This window comes from Orbicella franksi, chromosome 6 (assembly GCF_964199315.1).
Source record: "Orbicella franksi chromosome 6, jaOrbFran1.1, whole genome shotgun sequence".
Lineage (NCBI taxonomy): Eukaryota > Metazoa > Cnidaria > Anthozoa > Scleractinia > Merulinidae > Orbicella > Orbicella franksi.
This window is the reverse complement of record NC_138150.1, coordinates 24,138,712-24,157,273: the sequence shown is the minus strand read 5'-3', so window position 1 is coordinate 24,157,273 and position 18,562 is coordinate 24,138,712. Positions and strand designations below refer to the sequence as shown.

Genomic DNA, 18,562 nt, shown 5'->3' with positions numbered 1-18,562 from the left:
TCTCCGACGGTTCAAAATTTTCAAATCCGTTGAAGACAGTAGACCGGCTGTCGAAAGCTTATGTTTTCAAATACTTTTTACCAGAGAACGCTCTATCCATATCAAGATCAATTCTGGTAACGGATCCGCGGTATTTTAAAGTATTTTTCTGACTGTTTGGTAAAAAAAGCAAAAGTCCGGCAGCCTTAGTTACAAAGCTAATTTATTTACCAACGTAAGTTCTAAGTTCAACAATGATTTGACTCCGTTCGACTCAGCACATTTTAGTATAACATGAGCTCCAGGTTGATTCACAGAATCTAGAAGGACTGAAACACTGGAGGCATGCGGCTATTTGGACGATTTAAGAGCTTCCTAAGTCAATGGACAGTTCTCTTTGACTCTTTCACTTCCGAGAATGCCAAGATTTCACCAGGTATTTAGAACTATAACCTCACGAACGCACTGCTCAATTGCACGCAACGGAATGGTCACACAGTAGAGTAACATCACCAAGATTAAGACTTCACAATCTTGTACAGCATAATAAACAGTATCATATGAAAGTACTGCTCAGTAGCTTTCATTTGAGTGGTCACCCCCTAGAGTTTCATCCACAAACTTCTTTTTATATGGCTGTGACACACAAGGACTGGGAACTACAGAATTAACGAATTTGATTGGCTAAAATCAATATTGACCGTCGCGGTCAAAATATTAGCAGAAGTTCCAAAAAGCCTGATGAGAAAAAAGGTAAAGAGGACGAGCAAACTTTGGAAGATTTAAGTTCAGCTCATTGCCGTTCGCAAGCAAAATGTCAGCTAGTACGTACAAACCAGTTACATTAAACGAATTAAATTTTTCTTGGTTGCCATACAATAAACATCTTATTAACCGAGCTTAGTCGGCCTGTATGGGAGAATCTTGACCACGGTCGTGTGTACAGACCTCACTGCGTTCGGTCTGTACTTACGACCTCGGTCAAGATTCTCCCATACAGACCTCCTTCTCGGTCATTAAGAGCTAAGTACAGTACAAGAAAGAGTAGCACATGGAAGTGCTGCTAAATAGCTTTTAATTTGCATGGTAATACACCAGGACTTCATCCAAAGGCTTGCAAGTTAAAACCACCTTGTACTACAGTACCATAACCATAACAAAGGTACTACTCAGCACTTTTCATTTGAACGATCTGAAAGGTCTCGCTCACAAAGGGTTACTTATTTACCAATTTTAATACTTGAAGCTTGGCTCCAAAAGTGAAAGGGTTACCTTTTGATTTTGATATTGTTTTACACACCGTCAACACCTTTAAAATGTCTCTTGACAAAAAGAAATCTGATGTTATCGAAAAGACTAGCAAAAGACGAAATATTCTTCATGGTGACGCTGTTCATACTTAGGGCCTCTATCTAGCAACTGGCATAGACACATCACCAGAACTGGGCTCTCTTGGGGGGCTCTGAGGAAAAAAAGAAAAAAAGTAAAGTCTGCATACGAGCCAAGTGGCCCAACAGGCTCTCCGGTTTCTATAGCATCAAGGGACTAGGAGTATTTCTAACCCCCCCCCCTCCCCCCCCCCCCCCCGATGGGATGCTAGTCCATCGTAGGGTTACCTCCAGCATTAAATTCACCGGAACCCATTTGTACACCTGGCTGAAGAGAGGCACTGTGAGAGTTAAGTGCCTTGCCCAAGAACACAACACAATGACCCCGGCCAGGGCTCGAACCCGGACTGCTCGATCCGAACACATCATTGAAAATTACATTGATAATATGGTTATTAATAATAATATGTTTACTCAAGCCTCTTGCAGCACATAGGGACTGGATCACAGGTTTGGTCAGTGATGAAATTCACTGAGTTGAACGTTAATAGTAGAAGCGAAGTGAAGAAGTACTTACTTTAACGACAATTTGGTTACGAAGGATGGCGCCACGGAGAATCAAAGCCTGAAATCACATTGAAAGGTTGTTTGTCAGTTCTAAGAAAACTGTCGCGTTTCTCTCGCTTGAAACATAAAATGCTAGACTTCGAAATGCAGAGCTTTTAGACTACACCCATATAAATGTAATCACAGACTATTTAGCACAGTTTTTGGAGTGATTACTATATGACAGGATCAGAAGTGTAGTAAAGCACTTTTGGAGGTTTTTGGCTCGACAGATTCGTATTTCTGGAATCCTCCGCGAGAAGCGACTAAGAGTATTGCTTTGTCCACTCGACGGGAAGCTGGTCCATCACAGCCTACCGACCCCTCCCTCTCGCAGTTCCCTGGAACCCATTTTACCTTGGTGGAGAGAGGCACAGTGTGACAGGAGAGCGTATCCAAGAAGACAACAGTAGGGCTGGAGCCTAGACCACTCTGTCCAGAGTGCAGCAAACCAGCCACAGCACCTCTCGTGTGAGAGAGACTGAGGACTACACTAACTAACCTTGGTTCTCTTGTGATATTCTTTTCCCATCTCTAACGCCTTCTCGAACGTGACACTTCTCTGATCAACATTACGCGCGAACAGTACCTTCAGAAACAAGAAGTAAAGAATTCATGTAGACGGTGAGGTTCAACTCCTTTGCAGGTAGAGCTGTATCCTTTCCCGTCCGCCCCCCGATAATAACCCTTCTAAAAATATAAGAACATGGCTTATCTCACGGTATTTTAATCAACTAGATGCCTGTTTTGTTTTCTAATTTGACTTCTGTTTGGTCGAGAATTGCAACAGCAATTGGAATATGATTTTGAAATCAACTTTTTTCGGGAGGAATTTTGCGTGTCCAAAAATGTTTCGGTTTTCATTCGAAAGGGATGATTGCATGTGAATATTTTTGGTGCATACAAGAATATCGCATGGTAAAACACTCTTGGCATGTTGCAATATAAAGCTAATGGTCTGTAAACACACTCTAATGACATAAATACAAACCAAGTTATACAATAACTAGGGGATCTATAATTTGAAGATGTTTTGTACTTCTTCAAGAGCTGTATAGTTTTAAGGAGCTACGTGACGGTTTCAGTTTGCGCATCTTGAAAAGTTTAGCCTAAATTAGTTTTCCAAGTTCGTCGTTTGTAATCCGTGTTATTCTTCTCCATCCTTAACCATCCTTGTTCCTTTATGATTAATTATTATCTCTTTGTTGTTTTTCTATCTTAGTAAGCTATTATTTTCAGGTTTGTTTCAATTTAAAGGTGATTTTCTACGCGGCCATTAAACAACTCAAAATACTGTGACTGAACTCCTTAAGTGGAACCCTTGTATTTAAAGCAACAGGGCCGTGATCGTTGGGATAGTTTTCAGAGGGGCTGCTTTATTATCGGTATTTTACGAAATCGTAGGAGATAATTTTACTTTGTTATGCGAGTCGATCCTGGCCTGAATCTGTCCATCAAGTATCAGCTGTGACAGCTCATCTTCCAAGTTTGTCACTGTTGTGTTGAACGCATGCGCCATCTTCTCCATGTCCGCTGACACGTAAGGACTGAAGTACTACAACGAAACAACAACCGCTTAAACCGTGATACCACAACACAAACAACAACATGAAAATTACGGCAGACCTGCCCAAAGCTAGTAACCTGCAGCAGCACACAACTAAGACAGCTAAAAGGGCCAGGAACTAGAATTAGTAAATGAGATTGCTCTATTGCTGGTCAAATACAGGTATTTCCTAGGTATTGGAGTCGATTTGGTTTTTACCTTTTAGTCATACAATAGAGTAATAAATCACTCATCGACCATACTTGCTGGAGCCACGCCGTGTTTCCTTGCACAAATTTAAAACATTTTACAGTTGCAGAAAGTCAAACGTCCGGGAAAGTTTGGGAGAGCTCGAAAGAGCCGTGGAGAGTGACACTCGCCTGCTGTGTTCCCACGTTATTTCTCGTTCTCCCAAAAATCCACTTTCTGTTTCTCTAGCTCGATAGAAACACGGAGAAAAGTCTTGTCTTTCGTAATTTTACATTTCGGTACATTTGCAACGTATTCTGCGGGTTCGTAACGTCACGCACTAGCTCGGTTGCTGGTTGATAGGGAAAAAAATGCGCGGATAATTGTTCTGAAAAAGCTATCTGTTAGTTTCCTATAGGCATGTTCTAGAAAAGCTCAAATACTAGATGATGGTGGAACCGAAAAATACAGACATAAACACTACTAACCTGCACAAGCGCTCTGTTTCTGATCTGACTGTACAAGGTGTTCACATGAGGAGCTAGATACATGTCTAACATGAAGTTATCCTGTAACAAATAACATTGGGAAATTGTCCTGATTGTTTTCCTAATTTGTTTTAAATACACGACAGCATGGTTCGTTACTCCTCAGTATGCATGCAGGAGCAGCAATTTAAAAGTGTGGACAAAATCAGTCTGTCAGGATTGACTCTTATATTTGTACCTTCATTTCATCCAGGAGTTTCAGACAGGCAGCATACTGTGACTCGTGGAACTTGTACAGAACATCTCTCAACTGCGGCTCCAACTCCAGGAAAAGCTTAAATGAACTACGATGCCAACAAAATGAATAGATGATTGGCCAAACATTGCCAAGTCATGTACGTGTATAGTGTATGAACTGATCAAACCAAAATACCAGAATTTATTTTCCGCAGCAATGTTCCTAAAACAAATTTCCACCATGATAAATAAATGTTGCCGTATAAATCATAATCGCTTTGGAAGTTCCTTGAAGTCAAAACCGAGCTGACCTACCGAAACGACACGACAATAGTCCTTATCTTCGAAGCTAACAAAAAATATAGGCACTGCTAAGTTGGTTTTATTTGACGAGGGACAGCATGTTTTGTTCAAGATGACAAAACTTTCATCGTACCTGGCGACAGCGATCGAAGAGTGAGTTGCCGAACGCGGGCGACCCATTTTAGGCGCCAGATCAAAAACTTGGAGACACAAAATGTTTCATCTTTTTTAAATTTTTACAATCTGATATGGTTTTTGGAATTGTAAATCTCTTTTCGTGAATATTGTTGGCCCGACTTCAATGCCTTTCCTGTTAACATACATTGACGTCAGGACAGTACAGCTTTTCCCGCCTGTTGAATCCTGATTGGTCAATTCAAATTTCCGGCGCACCGGCCGTATGCAAGGTTGTATGTCGAGGTCAAGAAGAATCACCAAAAACGCATTCAAGCTGCTAAGCTTGTGAAATCCTTGGCTCGTCTTCCGAATATCTCGGTTAACTTAAAGTTAACCGGTTTAAGTCTCTGTGTCATTTTCGGAAGTCTTCGGGGACTCAACTGTGGAAATCCTTGATTTATACCCCTACGGGGGACGACGAGCATCCCCGACAGTTTATATGGGGGTCCCCGCTCCCCAGGGGATCCATATAGGTAGGTAACAGTGGACATACCTGCTTGATAAAACCTTCTTTTGTAGCTCCTGCCTGTCAAACGAAGCCAGTGCACATAGTCCTCCGTACACAGCCACATTATTAGGTGAAATTATCTGTGTACATGAACCACAAAATGCACTTGGACAAAATGCCTTATGCAAGTTACATGGAAGCATTCACAACAAGTAACGTGCCAAACATTACTTTTGTTGCTCGTATAGTGTGATCATCCGGGTGAGGGTAGTTCTGAAAAGAAATGTTGTTGGTGTCTGACGTTTCGACAACCTGAGCGGAAGTCATTTTCAGAGTGAAGTGAATAGTGTTTGTCAGTTGATGATGTAACTCCAACAATAGACAGATCGAAACTCACTAGAACCGACCAATGACTGCTGATGTCATCACCGCTAAACTGACCAATCACTATCAACGGACCATACTTATAACACCATCGACAGACTAACACTATTCACTTGACTCTGAAGATGACTTCCGCTCAGGTTGTCGAAACGTCAGTCACCAACAACAGTTCTTTTCAGAACTACCCTCACCTGGGCGATCACACTATACGAACTACTGATACTCCAGGGTTTAAACCAATTACTATGAAACATGACTTTTCTCTCACTGTAACAGTATTGTCAGTTACTAACCTCTGGGCATTCACAGTTGTCAAATGAAGCTTGCAAGAAATTCCTGGCAGCTGACTTGTATTTCCTCGCAGCAAGCTCTGCAAGACCTATGGAGAAGAACACTTTTTATTGAGTTTGTATTGTGTTTTTAACGCGTCATAGAAACAGAAATGGAAGTTCGGGAAAACTACATGCCGAAATGCGAAAGCGAGTGTTTCCACAGCTTTTGTGAGTTCTTTCAAGCTTCCAGGGATGTTGAAAAACTCGAGAAAAACATCCAGAGAAATCGTGTGTTATTCAGCCTCTTTGGCTGCAATGCAATTTTCACCGTCATTATTGGATTATGTCAGGGTTCAAATTGCATTTGAACAAGAAAGTGTTATGCGGTGGTTTACACTTTTACTTTCGGATGAAACCTGCTTTACACGGTTTAAATTTAAGACGTACTTGTCCGTTAGTACACAGTTACAAATTTGATATAAAATTTCACGATCAATAATTTCTATGCCGACAGTCAATCGGTAAGTTACTGACGAGATTTCTAATTGTTTTGGGGGTTTTTTAAACCATTTTGTTGATCGGGTCTAATACTATATTCCTGCCTTTTCTACAGCAAACTTTTTGTTTTAGAAGCTGTCGGTAACCTGTCGGTAGCCTGTCGGTAAGCTGTCGGCCGACAGCTTACCGACGGTGAGGTCGGTTTCGGGACCTCTCCTTCCGTCTTTCTAAAGAACTACCGTATAGAAGAAACGTTTTCGCGGGAGCAATGTTATTGCTTGTTTTCTAAAAAAAATTGTAGAATTTTCATGACTTGCACATTACACATTGTATTTCTCACAAGTCATGACAGCATGACAGCAGTTTAGCAAGTGCATCTCTAAAGCATTTGGAACTGTTACTATTTGTTTTTCCCTGATATTTTTAATCTACTTTCTAGATTGTTTGAGAAGATTGCTGAATATATTGAGAACTTCAAAACTGTGTGGATGTATTTCCTAAATAAAATTGGCACACTACCATTTACCTGCAGCACACTTGAGTCTTGTAAGAGTCACCAAGTTTGGTCTCCTGTCTTTCTGCTGTAACAACAAGCAAACCAAATATAAAAAATAAAACACAAAAAGAAAAAGAGAAAAAAAAAATGTTGTAAAAACGGTTGGTGTAAAACACAGACTGCAGACTGCAGACCAGGGGTAAAATGCAAACTGCAGACTACAAACTTATTAAGTATATATTGTGTTATTTTCATTATCGAGTGCTAACCGTAAACAGGGTTATTCAGGCTAATTGCAGTGAAAATCTGCGCTCCAGTCCACTTAGCCTGAATATCACTGTGGTTAGACTGAATATCACTCCAGTTACTCAGTTAGCCTGAATATCTTTCAGGTTAGCCTAAATAAAACTCTGTTCAGCCTGTTTATTGTTAGCTCTCAATGATGGCAATGGTAACACGATTCATTTGAAAAGTCTACAGTCTACATTTTACCCCTGGTCTGCAGTCTACATTTTACCCTCAATCTGCACTCTATCCCTGGTCAGCAGTCTGCAGTCCACAGTCTGCATTTTACACTGACCGGTTGTAAAACTCAGTCAGTGATACAAGACTACTTGGAAATTTTCTCAAAATATAATTTACCACGCTTAACATAACCATTATTTCTTTTCAAATTGAGGACTTTTCTCTTGCTATAACCAGCAATACATTTAAAATGTACATATAACTTGTGTCCTTACCTCAGCAAGCTCTGAAGTGTTTTCTGCCTTGTTAACATAATTTAACACATGTGACCAGTTACCCAAGTGAATACTGACCTGTCAATCATAAACATGACAATGTCAATCAAACTGTATTGTGTTTACAAATATAAACAAGAAAACTGAAAAACCTTTTTATATTTCATATTTCACTCCATATGCTTGACAAATGTTCTGGACATAGATATACAAGAAACAGCACATTACATTGAAGAATTCAATCTCTATACATGTACCTTGATGACATTAACACACATATTAACAACATGTTTGGCTGTGGTGCAGTAATCTCTTGCTCTTGAGTAACACTTTAAAGCATTGCTGTTAATTGACAAGAAAATACAAAAAAAGAATATTTATTCATAAGTCTCCTAAATGATATTAAAAACAACAACAACAACAACAACAACAACAACAACAACAAAACAATACAAAAGATCCATCAAACTGCTGCTAAATATACAAACAAATGAAGAGGGTTCTCAACAGAATTTTTCACACGCAGCCAAGCAAAAATTACAGGGGGTTGGAAGATACTACCAGAGTATGGAGCCTCTAGGAGTGGGGACTTAGGGAAATTGAAATTGTACAGTAGATTGCCAAAGATGTGCTTTCATTTGGGGGTGGGGGGTGAGGTTGTTGTTGTATCTTTGAAGCACTTTGACTGAAAATAAGAGAGAAATGAGTTGTTCATAAGCATCAAATAAGCTGTGTCACATGTTCCATATAAAGTTGAACTCCTATTAAGCCGTCACCTATTTAAATGGCCACCCCCTGTCGGGCAGCCATTTATCAAAGTCCTGATGAGGGCTTTTCTATTGCTTTTGACCTCTATTACATGTAAGCGGCAAGCCTTCTTTAAGCAGCCACTATTCATCTCCCTGAGGGTGGCCATTTAACAGGAGTTGAACTGTAGATGAATTCAGTGACATAGTTTAATGGCTGGATCAGGTGGGTATGTACATTTGTTTTCACAGCTGGCAGAATTCAGCCAGCTGTCTACTTTTACTGAAAACCATATAAACAACAACAAAAAATGAACACCTTGCATTGTGCAATATAACAACTACCAATGAGAGTGGAACCCACCATAATAACATTGACTATAAAGCTTTTCATAAGCACATGGCAGTTATTTTGGCCTGAAAGAACTCTATCGGGAGTGAATCATGTTTAAAATTAAGTTTTAATTTGTTAATATTGTTGTTGCTGTACTAACTTTAGGTCTCCACACTCAAAGTAATGATCACCCAGGTCATCATGTCCTCGTCTGTCAAACAGATATAACACGTAGTGAGTACAATATAATACATTGCAGGCCTGTGCTCTACAAGTGCCTAGGTGCCACAGGTGACTAACTTTTGCCCTTGGGTAACTGGAAAAACTGACTCTTTTCATATAAGCTTAAATGCTGGGCACCCTTATAATTTTTCTTAGACCACAGCCCCACATTGTTAGTGATTCATATGAGATTTTTGGCCTGAAGGATTAAATTATAGTCATCTTTGAAAACCGAACAGCTAGTAAAAGTAATCCCTACACAATACAGTGTGGCTTGCTTAAAACAAGGTTCTTGTACCAATAATTAATTATTTATATTTTATTTTTAGCCTACACCCAAAGATTCTTGACCTAATCAGTCATTCCTGATTTACTAGTAAGAACCATTGCTTAAAGGTCTGGTTTTCAGTCAGTTACTGTTCCAATTGTGATTGTCAGCAGTATACATGTGAAACACCTCCATCAGTAATCATGGCAACTTTATTACTGATAATGATTTAAATCAATTACCTGATACTCTCTTTGATGGAGTTACTCTTGTAGTTTTTCAAGTCTGTATCTAGCTTCTCAAGCTGTCACAGAGAAAAAAAAAGTCATTAAATACACTTTTAAGGCCATCAATGATAAATAAGTGTGGGGAAGGTTCCTGTGAGAGGAGCTACAAACAGTGTACTACAAGCCAGCCCAGGTGCAGGTGGTAACCATCACAAGCCTGCGAACAACAGCTACACCTGTAGTAACAAAAGTGTTGTCCGACATGTAACAAGACAAGAGAAATGGCCTGACCTCAACAAGAGAGCTGTAAATTCAAAGTGGCCCCTGTAAAAACACTCCAGATCACATCAGGAAACCTCCGTCTCTCATGATTAAAAATGAGGAATGGCTAGTGCGAGTAGTTCATCCCATATTTCACAAAAAAATAATCACAATCCTGGTCCTCCATCAAAAGCCAATGGCTTTTGCAGACACAAATTAATATCTAGTAATTTTCATTTTTAATTATCTTTGAAGATATTTCATAAACAAATACGTATTGTAAATCACCTTTAATGCAGCCTTTTTACTTGTAGTTTCTATCCATGTTGTGTCCATGGGTGGGCATTCCAATTCACTACGACTGCTGTATTGTAGGTAAAAATTTGACACAAAATTGACAGAAATTTTCAAATGTATACACTTCCATGTCTGTCACTAATTAATATCCCAAGTACATGTATCGAATCATATAATTACATTGTAAAATATGTCTGTAAAAATCATTAAAAAAAATTAAACTAAGCAATCAATGTTATAAAAATTAATTGACCATCACAATGGAATAATCTTGGATGTATGCATTCTGCACATCAGCTTCACAGGAAAATCTTCAGCCACACAAAATAAGGTTAGAATGAATGTTCAGTTTTCAATAACTTTCTTGTGAGTCCCTAAAAGTTAAGAGAGAAAGACATTTTTAAATGAACAAAATTTCTACACTGATGTAAAACACTAACCATGCTTCTGTCATCCTCGTCACAATTTCCTGGTACAACTGGACATTAAATGTTTGCTTCACATAACTGAGAGCTATCCTAGAGAAATTAACACAGAGAAACAACTTTCATTGGTACAAGTCATTATTAAGAATATTTAAACTTAGATTGATTGCTAAAGGGTAAAGTTAATTGAAGAATCTGATCCCACCGACGCATCAGCTGAAGTATTGACCAACCCATTGGTCGACACACTACCAACACCACAGACACACTACCAGTGGGTCAGCTAACCCACTTAGTCTAGCACCTTAACGTTTTGGCCAACACACTGGCATTGGCGTGGTGGCCTCATGGTTAGTGTGCTCAACTCCAGATTGAGCGGTCCAGGCTCGAGCACTGGTTGGTGACATTGTGTTGTGTTCTTGGGCACTTTACTCTCACATGCCTCTCTCCACCGAGGTGTATAAATGGGCACCAGCAAATTTAATGCTGGGGTTAACCCTGTGATGGACTGGCATCCCATCCAGGCAGGAGAAGAAAAATTCTTGGTCGCTTCATGCTACAGAAACTGAGATTAGCTCTGGCCTGATGGACCACTTGGCTCATTTTGACTTGACCTTACCTACAGACGGTACGTAAAAATACAGTGTATATAATGTGAAGTTTTCTTTACCTCAATGCATCAACCTCTAGGGACGGACAATGTTTGGCAACAAACATTAGCCTGTTCAGCTTTGTTAGGCTGGTGTAGTTTGATGCATAGACATCAAGATCCTGAAAGCATAGGTGGAATATTTTATTGCAATAAAAGTTATCAGACACAGAAATTACTGTAAACAGCAAAACCTCGTGTAAATCATTCAGCCACTTACCAAAGTTGCAGATTCAATGATGAAGTTGTCTTCATGAGGAGAATGGTCACTCTCAGGTATGTCTACCTGCATGGGTTCAATTGGATTCTACAGAAAAAGAAAATACTCCAATTTAGAAAATATATCCTTACTGGATTCATGTGTAAGTGCATAATGAAAGCTTTGCTACTGTTTATTGAAATGATTAGAAGTTTGATGATTCCATTGCCTGATAACTAGTGAGGCCACTTTGTGAGGTCAGCTAGTTAGTGAGGTCAACTATCAAAATGTTAAGTCATAAAAAAAACTTTAGGGGAATCTGAGTCTTGCTAAAAAAAATGTTCTCACTTATATTGGCCAGTGTATGATTAATTAATATGGATATACAACATTGAATTTGGTTTGTATGTAGGTTTTATTTCAATCATAATGGTAAAGGCTACTAAACACAGCCTCCCAGTTCTTCTACTGATCAACAAAAGATGCCTAGTTAGCCAATTGCAATAAGATTGTCAAACAGACAGCTTATGGGTTACAATAAAACTTAAACCCATTGACTCCCAGAGCTTTTCGCCAAAAATGCATTTTTGGACATTTTGGAGATTTTCAGCCTGGATATGGACCAAATTAGCTCCAATCTACTCCAAAATGCATTTGCAACATGACAGCATGCATTTCTTTCCACTAGCATCACGTTTTTACCGCATTTTTCCTTGGGCATGCACAGAAATAAAAATTTTAAGAAAGTGACCTACGTGTACGTCTTTAGGCTTTTCATTTTTTAAAATTTTTTTTAACCTTTCCTTTTTCTCCTTTTCTTAAGTTTTTGCTGCAGTGATTGACCTTCTACTGTGCTTGCTTCCAGTTCAAAAATATCTGACAAAGCATCATCAAGACAGGCAATTTTTACTATGGAGTAGCTCAGCTTAGTGTAGTTGCAGGAAATTTTGCAGGGAAAAATATCTACCAATATACTGGACAATGTGTTTTGATAATCTGAGGTAAGCTGTTATTTGCTGTACATGTAGATTGCTTAGTTCAACTTTACTGTGACAGATATTTAATATAGTTCAGTTGATCATTGTAGATAAATTTGTTCTCCTTAGCAGGCTATGAGTCAGAATTTGAAAAGTGGCCGTCCAAAATGTGCTATAGGGCCTGCTCAAATGAGCAATTTATAAGCCAACATATGAAAAATAAAAAGATTTTCTATAGAAAATGGCTGTCCATAGGATCCCTGGACACCCATCCGGGTAAAAGCCTGGGCAGCTATCATGAATTACTATTAGACCTTCACTCATAACATCATAAAGAGATCAAAAATACAGTCAACTCTCGCCTTTCAAACATTTTACTCTTATACACGGACACTGACTATTATTGATAGAAGCTACATGTACATGCCCGGCAAAAGCTATAAACAAACGTACATCAACTACATGTATGGAAAAAATCCTGCTGTAATGGACTCTCCCTATTACAAAATTACAGACACTTCAACATTTACATGCTCTTCTCTCAAACAACTTCAACGGACAACTAGGAGATATCAAATAACATAATAATTCTGCAGTCTTGAAATGTTTACTGGTATGTACACTATTTTGAGCTAAGCTTATACATCATATGATTATGAATCAAAGTTAAATGTATACTACAAATTAAAAGAGACGGGAAATCTGAAAAGAGGATAGGAATCCAATACACTTCGCAATCAAAAGTTTTCTTTTTCGTTTCACCCCGCTACTGGGGAGTCTCGCTATTACGGGCCCAAGGGTGTCCGCTACAACGAGAGTTGGCAAAGTACGCTAAGCTGTCGAAAGATATTTCATCTTTGCTCTTCTTTCAACGGCTTTTTAAACCTCAGATGCAATAATAACGCTACAAATAACATCACATACCTCATGGGACCGACCTATTCTAGCTGGTAGTGGCATATTTTTGTTGTCACAGTTGTCTTTTTCCTCGTTTGCAAAGTCTCCAAATTTCAGCTAGCAGTTGATATGTAGGTCATGTACTACATCACCGAAATATGGTCAGCGGTTAACGAATGCATAATTTGCACGTCATGTACCAGAACCGGGTTCGACTTCCGGTGTGATAATTCACTCTTTTGCCTGAAGATTTCTCGAAAATCTTCCGCAAATCCATGATAAAATTTCACATGCGATTTAAAAGGGTTAATCGTGTAACGAGAAAAAGTTTACGACAGATTTTAAGCTATTTTTTGAACATTTTCCTAGTTTCCAAAACGTTGGTCTAACAAAATTACAGAAATTATAGCGAAGCTCCGGCGGCCCTGTTTTTCTTTTCTTTCTATTGAGCTCCGTGCTCGCCGTCGCTCTTCACGATCGTCAATGTAACGCATTATTATTACCATTTCAGATGGCTTTAACGTCATTTATCATTTTCAATCGGCAAATTTTTCTTTCAGTTGTTGCTAGCCGGATTCCTAGTCTTCCTATTGTACCTGCAGCGAAAAATGGCGGCTACAAACCAAACCGAAACTGAACTCCATCAGATTAAACATATAATTCACTTGGTGTTGTAGGTTGTCCTGGTGAAAAGGTAGAGTTTGTGCTCTTCTTCCTCAGGAACACAAACGATCGAATGTCGCAAATCAAAAGGCCCAATCAGAGTAGCAGACACTTAAATAAAGTTCATTCATTCTTTCCAGATTGGCCCATGATATCTCTTTGGCGAAAATAACGACCTATCTTTTTTATTGTATTTATCGAAACGTGCTTGGTAGGGAACATTCAGGGAAAATTTCAGATATATCGTTCCATCACTTTTATTTCTTCAAGATACGCAAACTCAAATTTGTTGCAAATGCCGACCTTAAAATTGGTCGAGTCCCGCCCTTGCGGAGACAGAGTTGAACAGTACAGTCAGGACCTTTCGCATTGACTCAGATCAGGTTGTGTAAAAAACGTGATCTGATTTTGATGCGTCTGAGTGATTGAGCTTATAAGTAATTCTCCTCCCTCTGTAAGCAGACACTTCAATTCCTTTTTTCTCAAGTCATTTTTATTTACTTTAGCATGTTCAAAATCGTGGCTCGAAAGAGATCTCAATATCAATAAAGTAAACAACACACACCTTGCAAATTGCTTTGCTACAATTTTGTTTTATTTTTCACTCGTTGAGGTGTATTAGAGTCTACGCTCTCTCATTGCCCTTGCTAGTTGGTTTTCTAATTCTGGAACTCCTTGGCGACTGATATAAAGATCATAAATATAAATTTTCCGTGAATTAATCTTTATTTTCAGTTGTGGCATGAACTAGAGGTAAAGCTTCAGAATTTCATCTTACTGCTGCCACTAATATAATTGATATTCATGAGACATCGAAATGCTGGACATGAATTGAAATCTTTGTTCAAATTTATTGTGCAGCTGGAACTATAAGTTTACACAAAACAGGATTTTACGGAGGCGATTGCGATTGTTGAACTACAAAGCGATGACACCACGTTAACACAATTGTACAGCCAGGTGCCAGACTGCAATCGACCTCGTTAAAACTGAGAAATGTTTTGTTATGTAATATTTCCGCAGTTTCGTGAAACATCTACCGCTGTTGCGATGTATACGTTTCTAGGCATTTCAAGTGTTGTACTGGCACTCTTAACAGTCGTTGGGAATTTGCTTATTTTGTGCGCGATACGTAAATGTCAGACGTTGCACGCCCCAACCAAAGCGTTACTGTGCAACTTGGCCTTCTCAGATCTGGGAGTGGGAATCGTTGTATACCCGCTGTTTGCGGCTCACTGGTTTGCTGTGGTACTCAACAACATCCGAGCATTCTGTGCTGTTCTTGATCCGTACGTAATTGCAGCTTATATCATGGGATCGGTGTCTTTGTATACAATGACGGCAATCTCTTTGGACAAATATTACGCATTTACTTTGAGGTTAAGGTACCACCGGATTGTTACCTTCAAAAGGGTCGTGCTTGCAATGGGCGGGTGTTGGATCGTCGGCTTTACTATGCCTTTCTTATGGCTACTCAGCGAAACGGGTACCCGCATTCTGGGTGCTGTACTCATTTTTTTTTGCATTGTGATAACATCGATATGTTACATCAAAGTAATTATTGGGATACGTCGCCATCAGCGACAAATCCAGGAACTAAAGGCAACCTCGGCATCACAGCATCATGGCGGAAGTCTCCTCCGTATTGGTCGATACAAAAGGTCGCTGAACACCATGATTTTGTTATTTTGGCTTCAGATTGCGTGTTATCTTCCATTCTTTATTGCTGCAGCTGCTACCATGGGAATAGGGGCAAACTCGAACAAAATGCTGGCGTTGAACATCACCAAGGCGTTTATTTATTTCAAGTCTTTGTTGAACCCGCTTGCGTATTGCCTGAGAATGAGGGAAATCAGGCGTCAAGTGCTCACGTCTCTTTCGTGCTTTGTTAGATTTATGCGTTGTAAGGTGTGATTTGATCATGAAAGCTTTTCCTTTTCTCAATAGCTCGCAAAAAATATCGGTTGTATCAAATTTTGAACAAAGAAGTCAAAACATGCCGAGTGCAAGCTTAAAAATAATAATAAAGAAAAATAAATCATAGCGGAGCTCCGGCGGCCCGAAGGGCCACCAAGCGGAGCCCCATACTCATATAGGAAAGAAAAGGAAACCCATGAACTGATTTTCTCATGGTTATCACGGCTAGCTGTATTGCTCGTGGACGGCGTACGCACGACCGCGGCGACGACGGAGTTGCCCAAGACGGCGGCCATACTCCAGCTAACTGGTTAAAAGAGACATTCAGCCTTGGTTTATAACGTCCTTCTTTGATATTGGACATCCACCGTTATGGTCAATTGACACCTGTCAAAAAAGGTTACCGCTGACCAGTATTACATGACCATATTGCGGGCTCAAGTTTAGAGCTCATCGAGGTCACGTGGATTTTTGAAGCTCACAGCTAACCAAGTGCTGGTTTTCGATTGGACTGCGGGCTCATGTCAGGTTAACTTGTTGTAACTTGTTCGGAAGCCGGTTAATGCTAACCAATGATTAAAAGTTAACCGAAGTATAAATTTTTCTTGTAGACAAATGTTTTTCAGTTCTTTTGTTTAGTGTATTTTTAGATTATTCAAACACTATACAGAAAACTTCACCGCGAATTTCGAAGTTACAAAACTCAAATGAAAATTCTCGCTTATCTTGGGTTAGCTTAATCGGGCTTTGAACAACCCCGCCCAGGAGTTCCGCTTTTAGGCTTGGCTAAATCTCTTCATTAGTATTTAGAGAGGAAGCCACATCAGTCTTACCTGGTTTTCATGCGGGTCCTCTATCCTGGTCGAATCGAAATTTGGAAATGTTGGTTTTTCAGGGGGGGGGGGGGAGAAGAAAACCACAGTATCGGGAGAAAGACCCTCAGAGCAAGGCGAGAGCCAACAACAAACTTAACCCACACATGGCGCCTGGGGCCCTTTTCTCTAAAACCCCGGAAGCTTTTCGGGCCCATAAAGCCATTTTTAGTTTCTCTGTACCTAAAAACCGACAGGTGTACACGCCTGAAAGTTCTTGTGTGAAGGGAACCTCTGTTGATATTGAGAATGTGTGAATAAAACAGCTCTGTAATCATAAGGTTTGAGATTTTGTTGCGGCTTTCCGGATTCGAAAACTTTTCGGGACCTTCAGTCGAGAAACGGGCTGTTTGGAATTTTGTAAGACTGTAATCGTACGGGGTGATTATTATTAATAGAGAATGTATTAGTATTAGGCATGGAGGAAGGGTAAATTGGCCCCTTCAATCCCGCTGTATTGGTCGCCACATACCAAATTACATTAACTGTAATTTAGGTTAAATTAGATTAAACTTATAGAATTCATTTAAAAAACATCTAGACTGGATCGAAATGTTGGATTTCTACGTCGTTAAACCGCGTAACAATCACAAAAGGAAAGATAATGAATTCTTGGCTTGATATTGAGTGAAGAGAAGAAATAGCAATGAGAGAGTGCAATTTGAAAAAATATATCCATTCGAATAAGAAAATTAATTTTGTAATAAACAACAGATAAACATTTCTAAAGCGATTTACCAGTTGTTGTTAAAGCTACATTTGTTATCATCATCCCAGGAGAAACATGTCTGAACTTTTCCCACACCCCAGTAAGTTCCCTGAAAAAAATTTCTAGCAGGTAGTAAGGGCGGATTGTGGGTGGATGGTACCTTTGGGCTGTGGAATTAATGGGCATGCCCCAAAAATGGTTCAATTTGAGAATTGGAAACTAATTTAAAACTGTTACACCAGAAATACTAACAATACCACAATTAGAAATAACATTGAGGTAACTGTCCACAGTGTTTCCCTTCATTTCTACTATATTTATTTCAATTTTTTATTTTTGCTTTTTCATAACTGGGGTGGTTAGACGCCCGATCCATTCTCCACTAAATCCGACCCTGAGGTAGAGATAGGCAAATTTAACTCAACCTCACGACAAACTACTCGGCAAAATAATTGGATGACCTCAGCCAGGAAGTCATCTATGCCGAAACTCCTCACATTGCGTGTTTTGGTTGACAACTTGACATTTCATTAGACACGCCCTACTATAGTCAGTGAAACATTAAAAGGAGGAGCAAAGATCTTGCCACCTATTCTCAGTGTAGATATTACGGTCATTATTTCAGGTTTTTGCACATTGTGCAACGCAATTTGTGACTGTTCGTAATTCGCAACCTATAGTACTGGTCCCAGTTGTACAAATAAGTAAAATAATCCGGAAACAATTGCAATGATAATTTTCAATGGTACCTTTTTTCAATTTACCTTTTCTTGAATCTCACCTTAAAGGGGCAGGTGTTTTGTAATAGTTTAACAATTCATATTCAAATGTGGTAAGATGGCACTGGAAAAAATATTACACCGGTGCGAAGGTAGCCCAGGGATATGTCTTTTTATCGATTTTTAAAATTATCTCGGAAAGCAAGGCTATTTCGAATGTACCAAATGCCCCCCAAAGTGGGGGATTTTCGTGATGTAAGAAGTCAAATCTTCTCTTGATTCTTCGATGCTTTTATTGTCTTGCAAATAAGGAACCCTCTCAATGAAAAGATTTAATTACTCTCGGCCAATTTCCGCACGCAGTCTGAAAAAACATTTGCAATCCAATTAAATTCGGCTAGCAAAAGCACTAAAAACAGTATGTTAAAAAATTACCCTGCTGCTTTCACGCAATTTTCCGTAAAACACTTTTAGTCCTTAGAGCAAAAA

The 18,562-nt window shown here is 39.3% G+C and overlaps 2 protein-coding genes across 2 annotated transcripts; one reads left to right on the top strand and one right to left on the bottom strand.

Annotated features, from left to right (window-relative positions):
- Window positions 1-696: 696 nt before the first annotated feature.
- Window positions 697-13,612, bottom strand: LOC145489489 (COP9 signalosome complex subunit 1-like). Its single transcript, XM_081468471.1, has 18 exons — window positions 13,221-13,612; window positions 11,341-11,427; window positions 11,142-11,242; window positions 10,487-10,564; window positions 10,038-10,113; window positions 9,504-9,565; window positions 8,932-8,982; window positions 7,949-8,033; window positions 7,692-7,769; window positions 6,982-7,036; window positions 5,979-6,064; window positions 5,347-5,441; window positions 4,375-4,480; window positions 4,137-4,217; window positions 3,331-3,468; window positions 2,416-2,502; window positions 1,885-1,932; window positions 697-1,441 (listed from the first exon to the last, which is right to left on the bottom strand). Exons 1-18 carry the CDS (start codon window positions 13,254-13,256, stop codon window positions 1,388-1,390), a joined length of 1,404 nt encoding a protein of 467 aa, XP_081324597.1. The 5' UTR covers window positions 13,257-13,612; the 3' UTR covers window positions 697-1,387.
- A 1,182-nt stretch (window positions 13,613-14,794) lies between these two features.
- On the top strand, window positions 14,795-15,797 carry LOC145488893 (melanocyte-stimulating hormone receptor-like). Its single transcript, XM_081467720.1, has one exon. It carries the CDS (start codon window positions 14,853-14,855, stop codon window positions 15,768-15,770), a length of 918 nt encoding a protein of 305 aa, XP_081323846.1. The 5' UTR covers window positions 14,795-14,852; the 3' UTR covers window positions 15,771-15,797.
- Window positions 15,798-18,562: the final 2,765 nt, after the last annotated feature.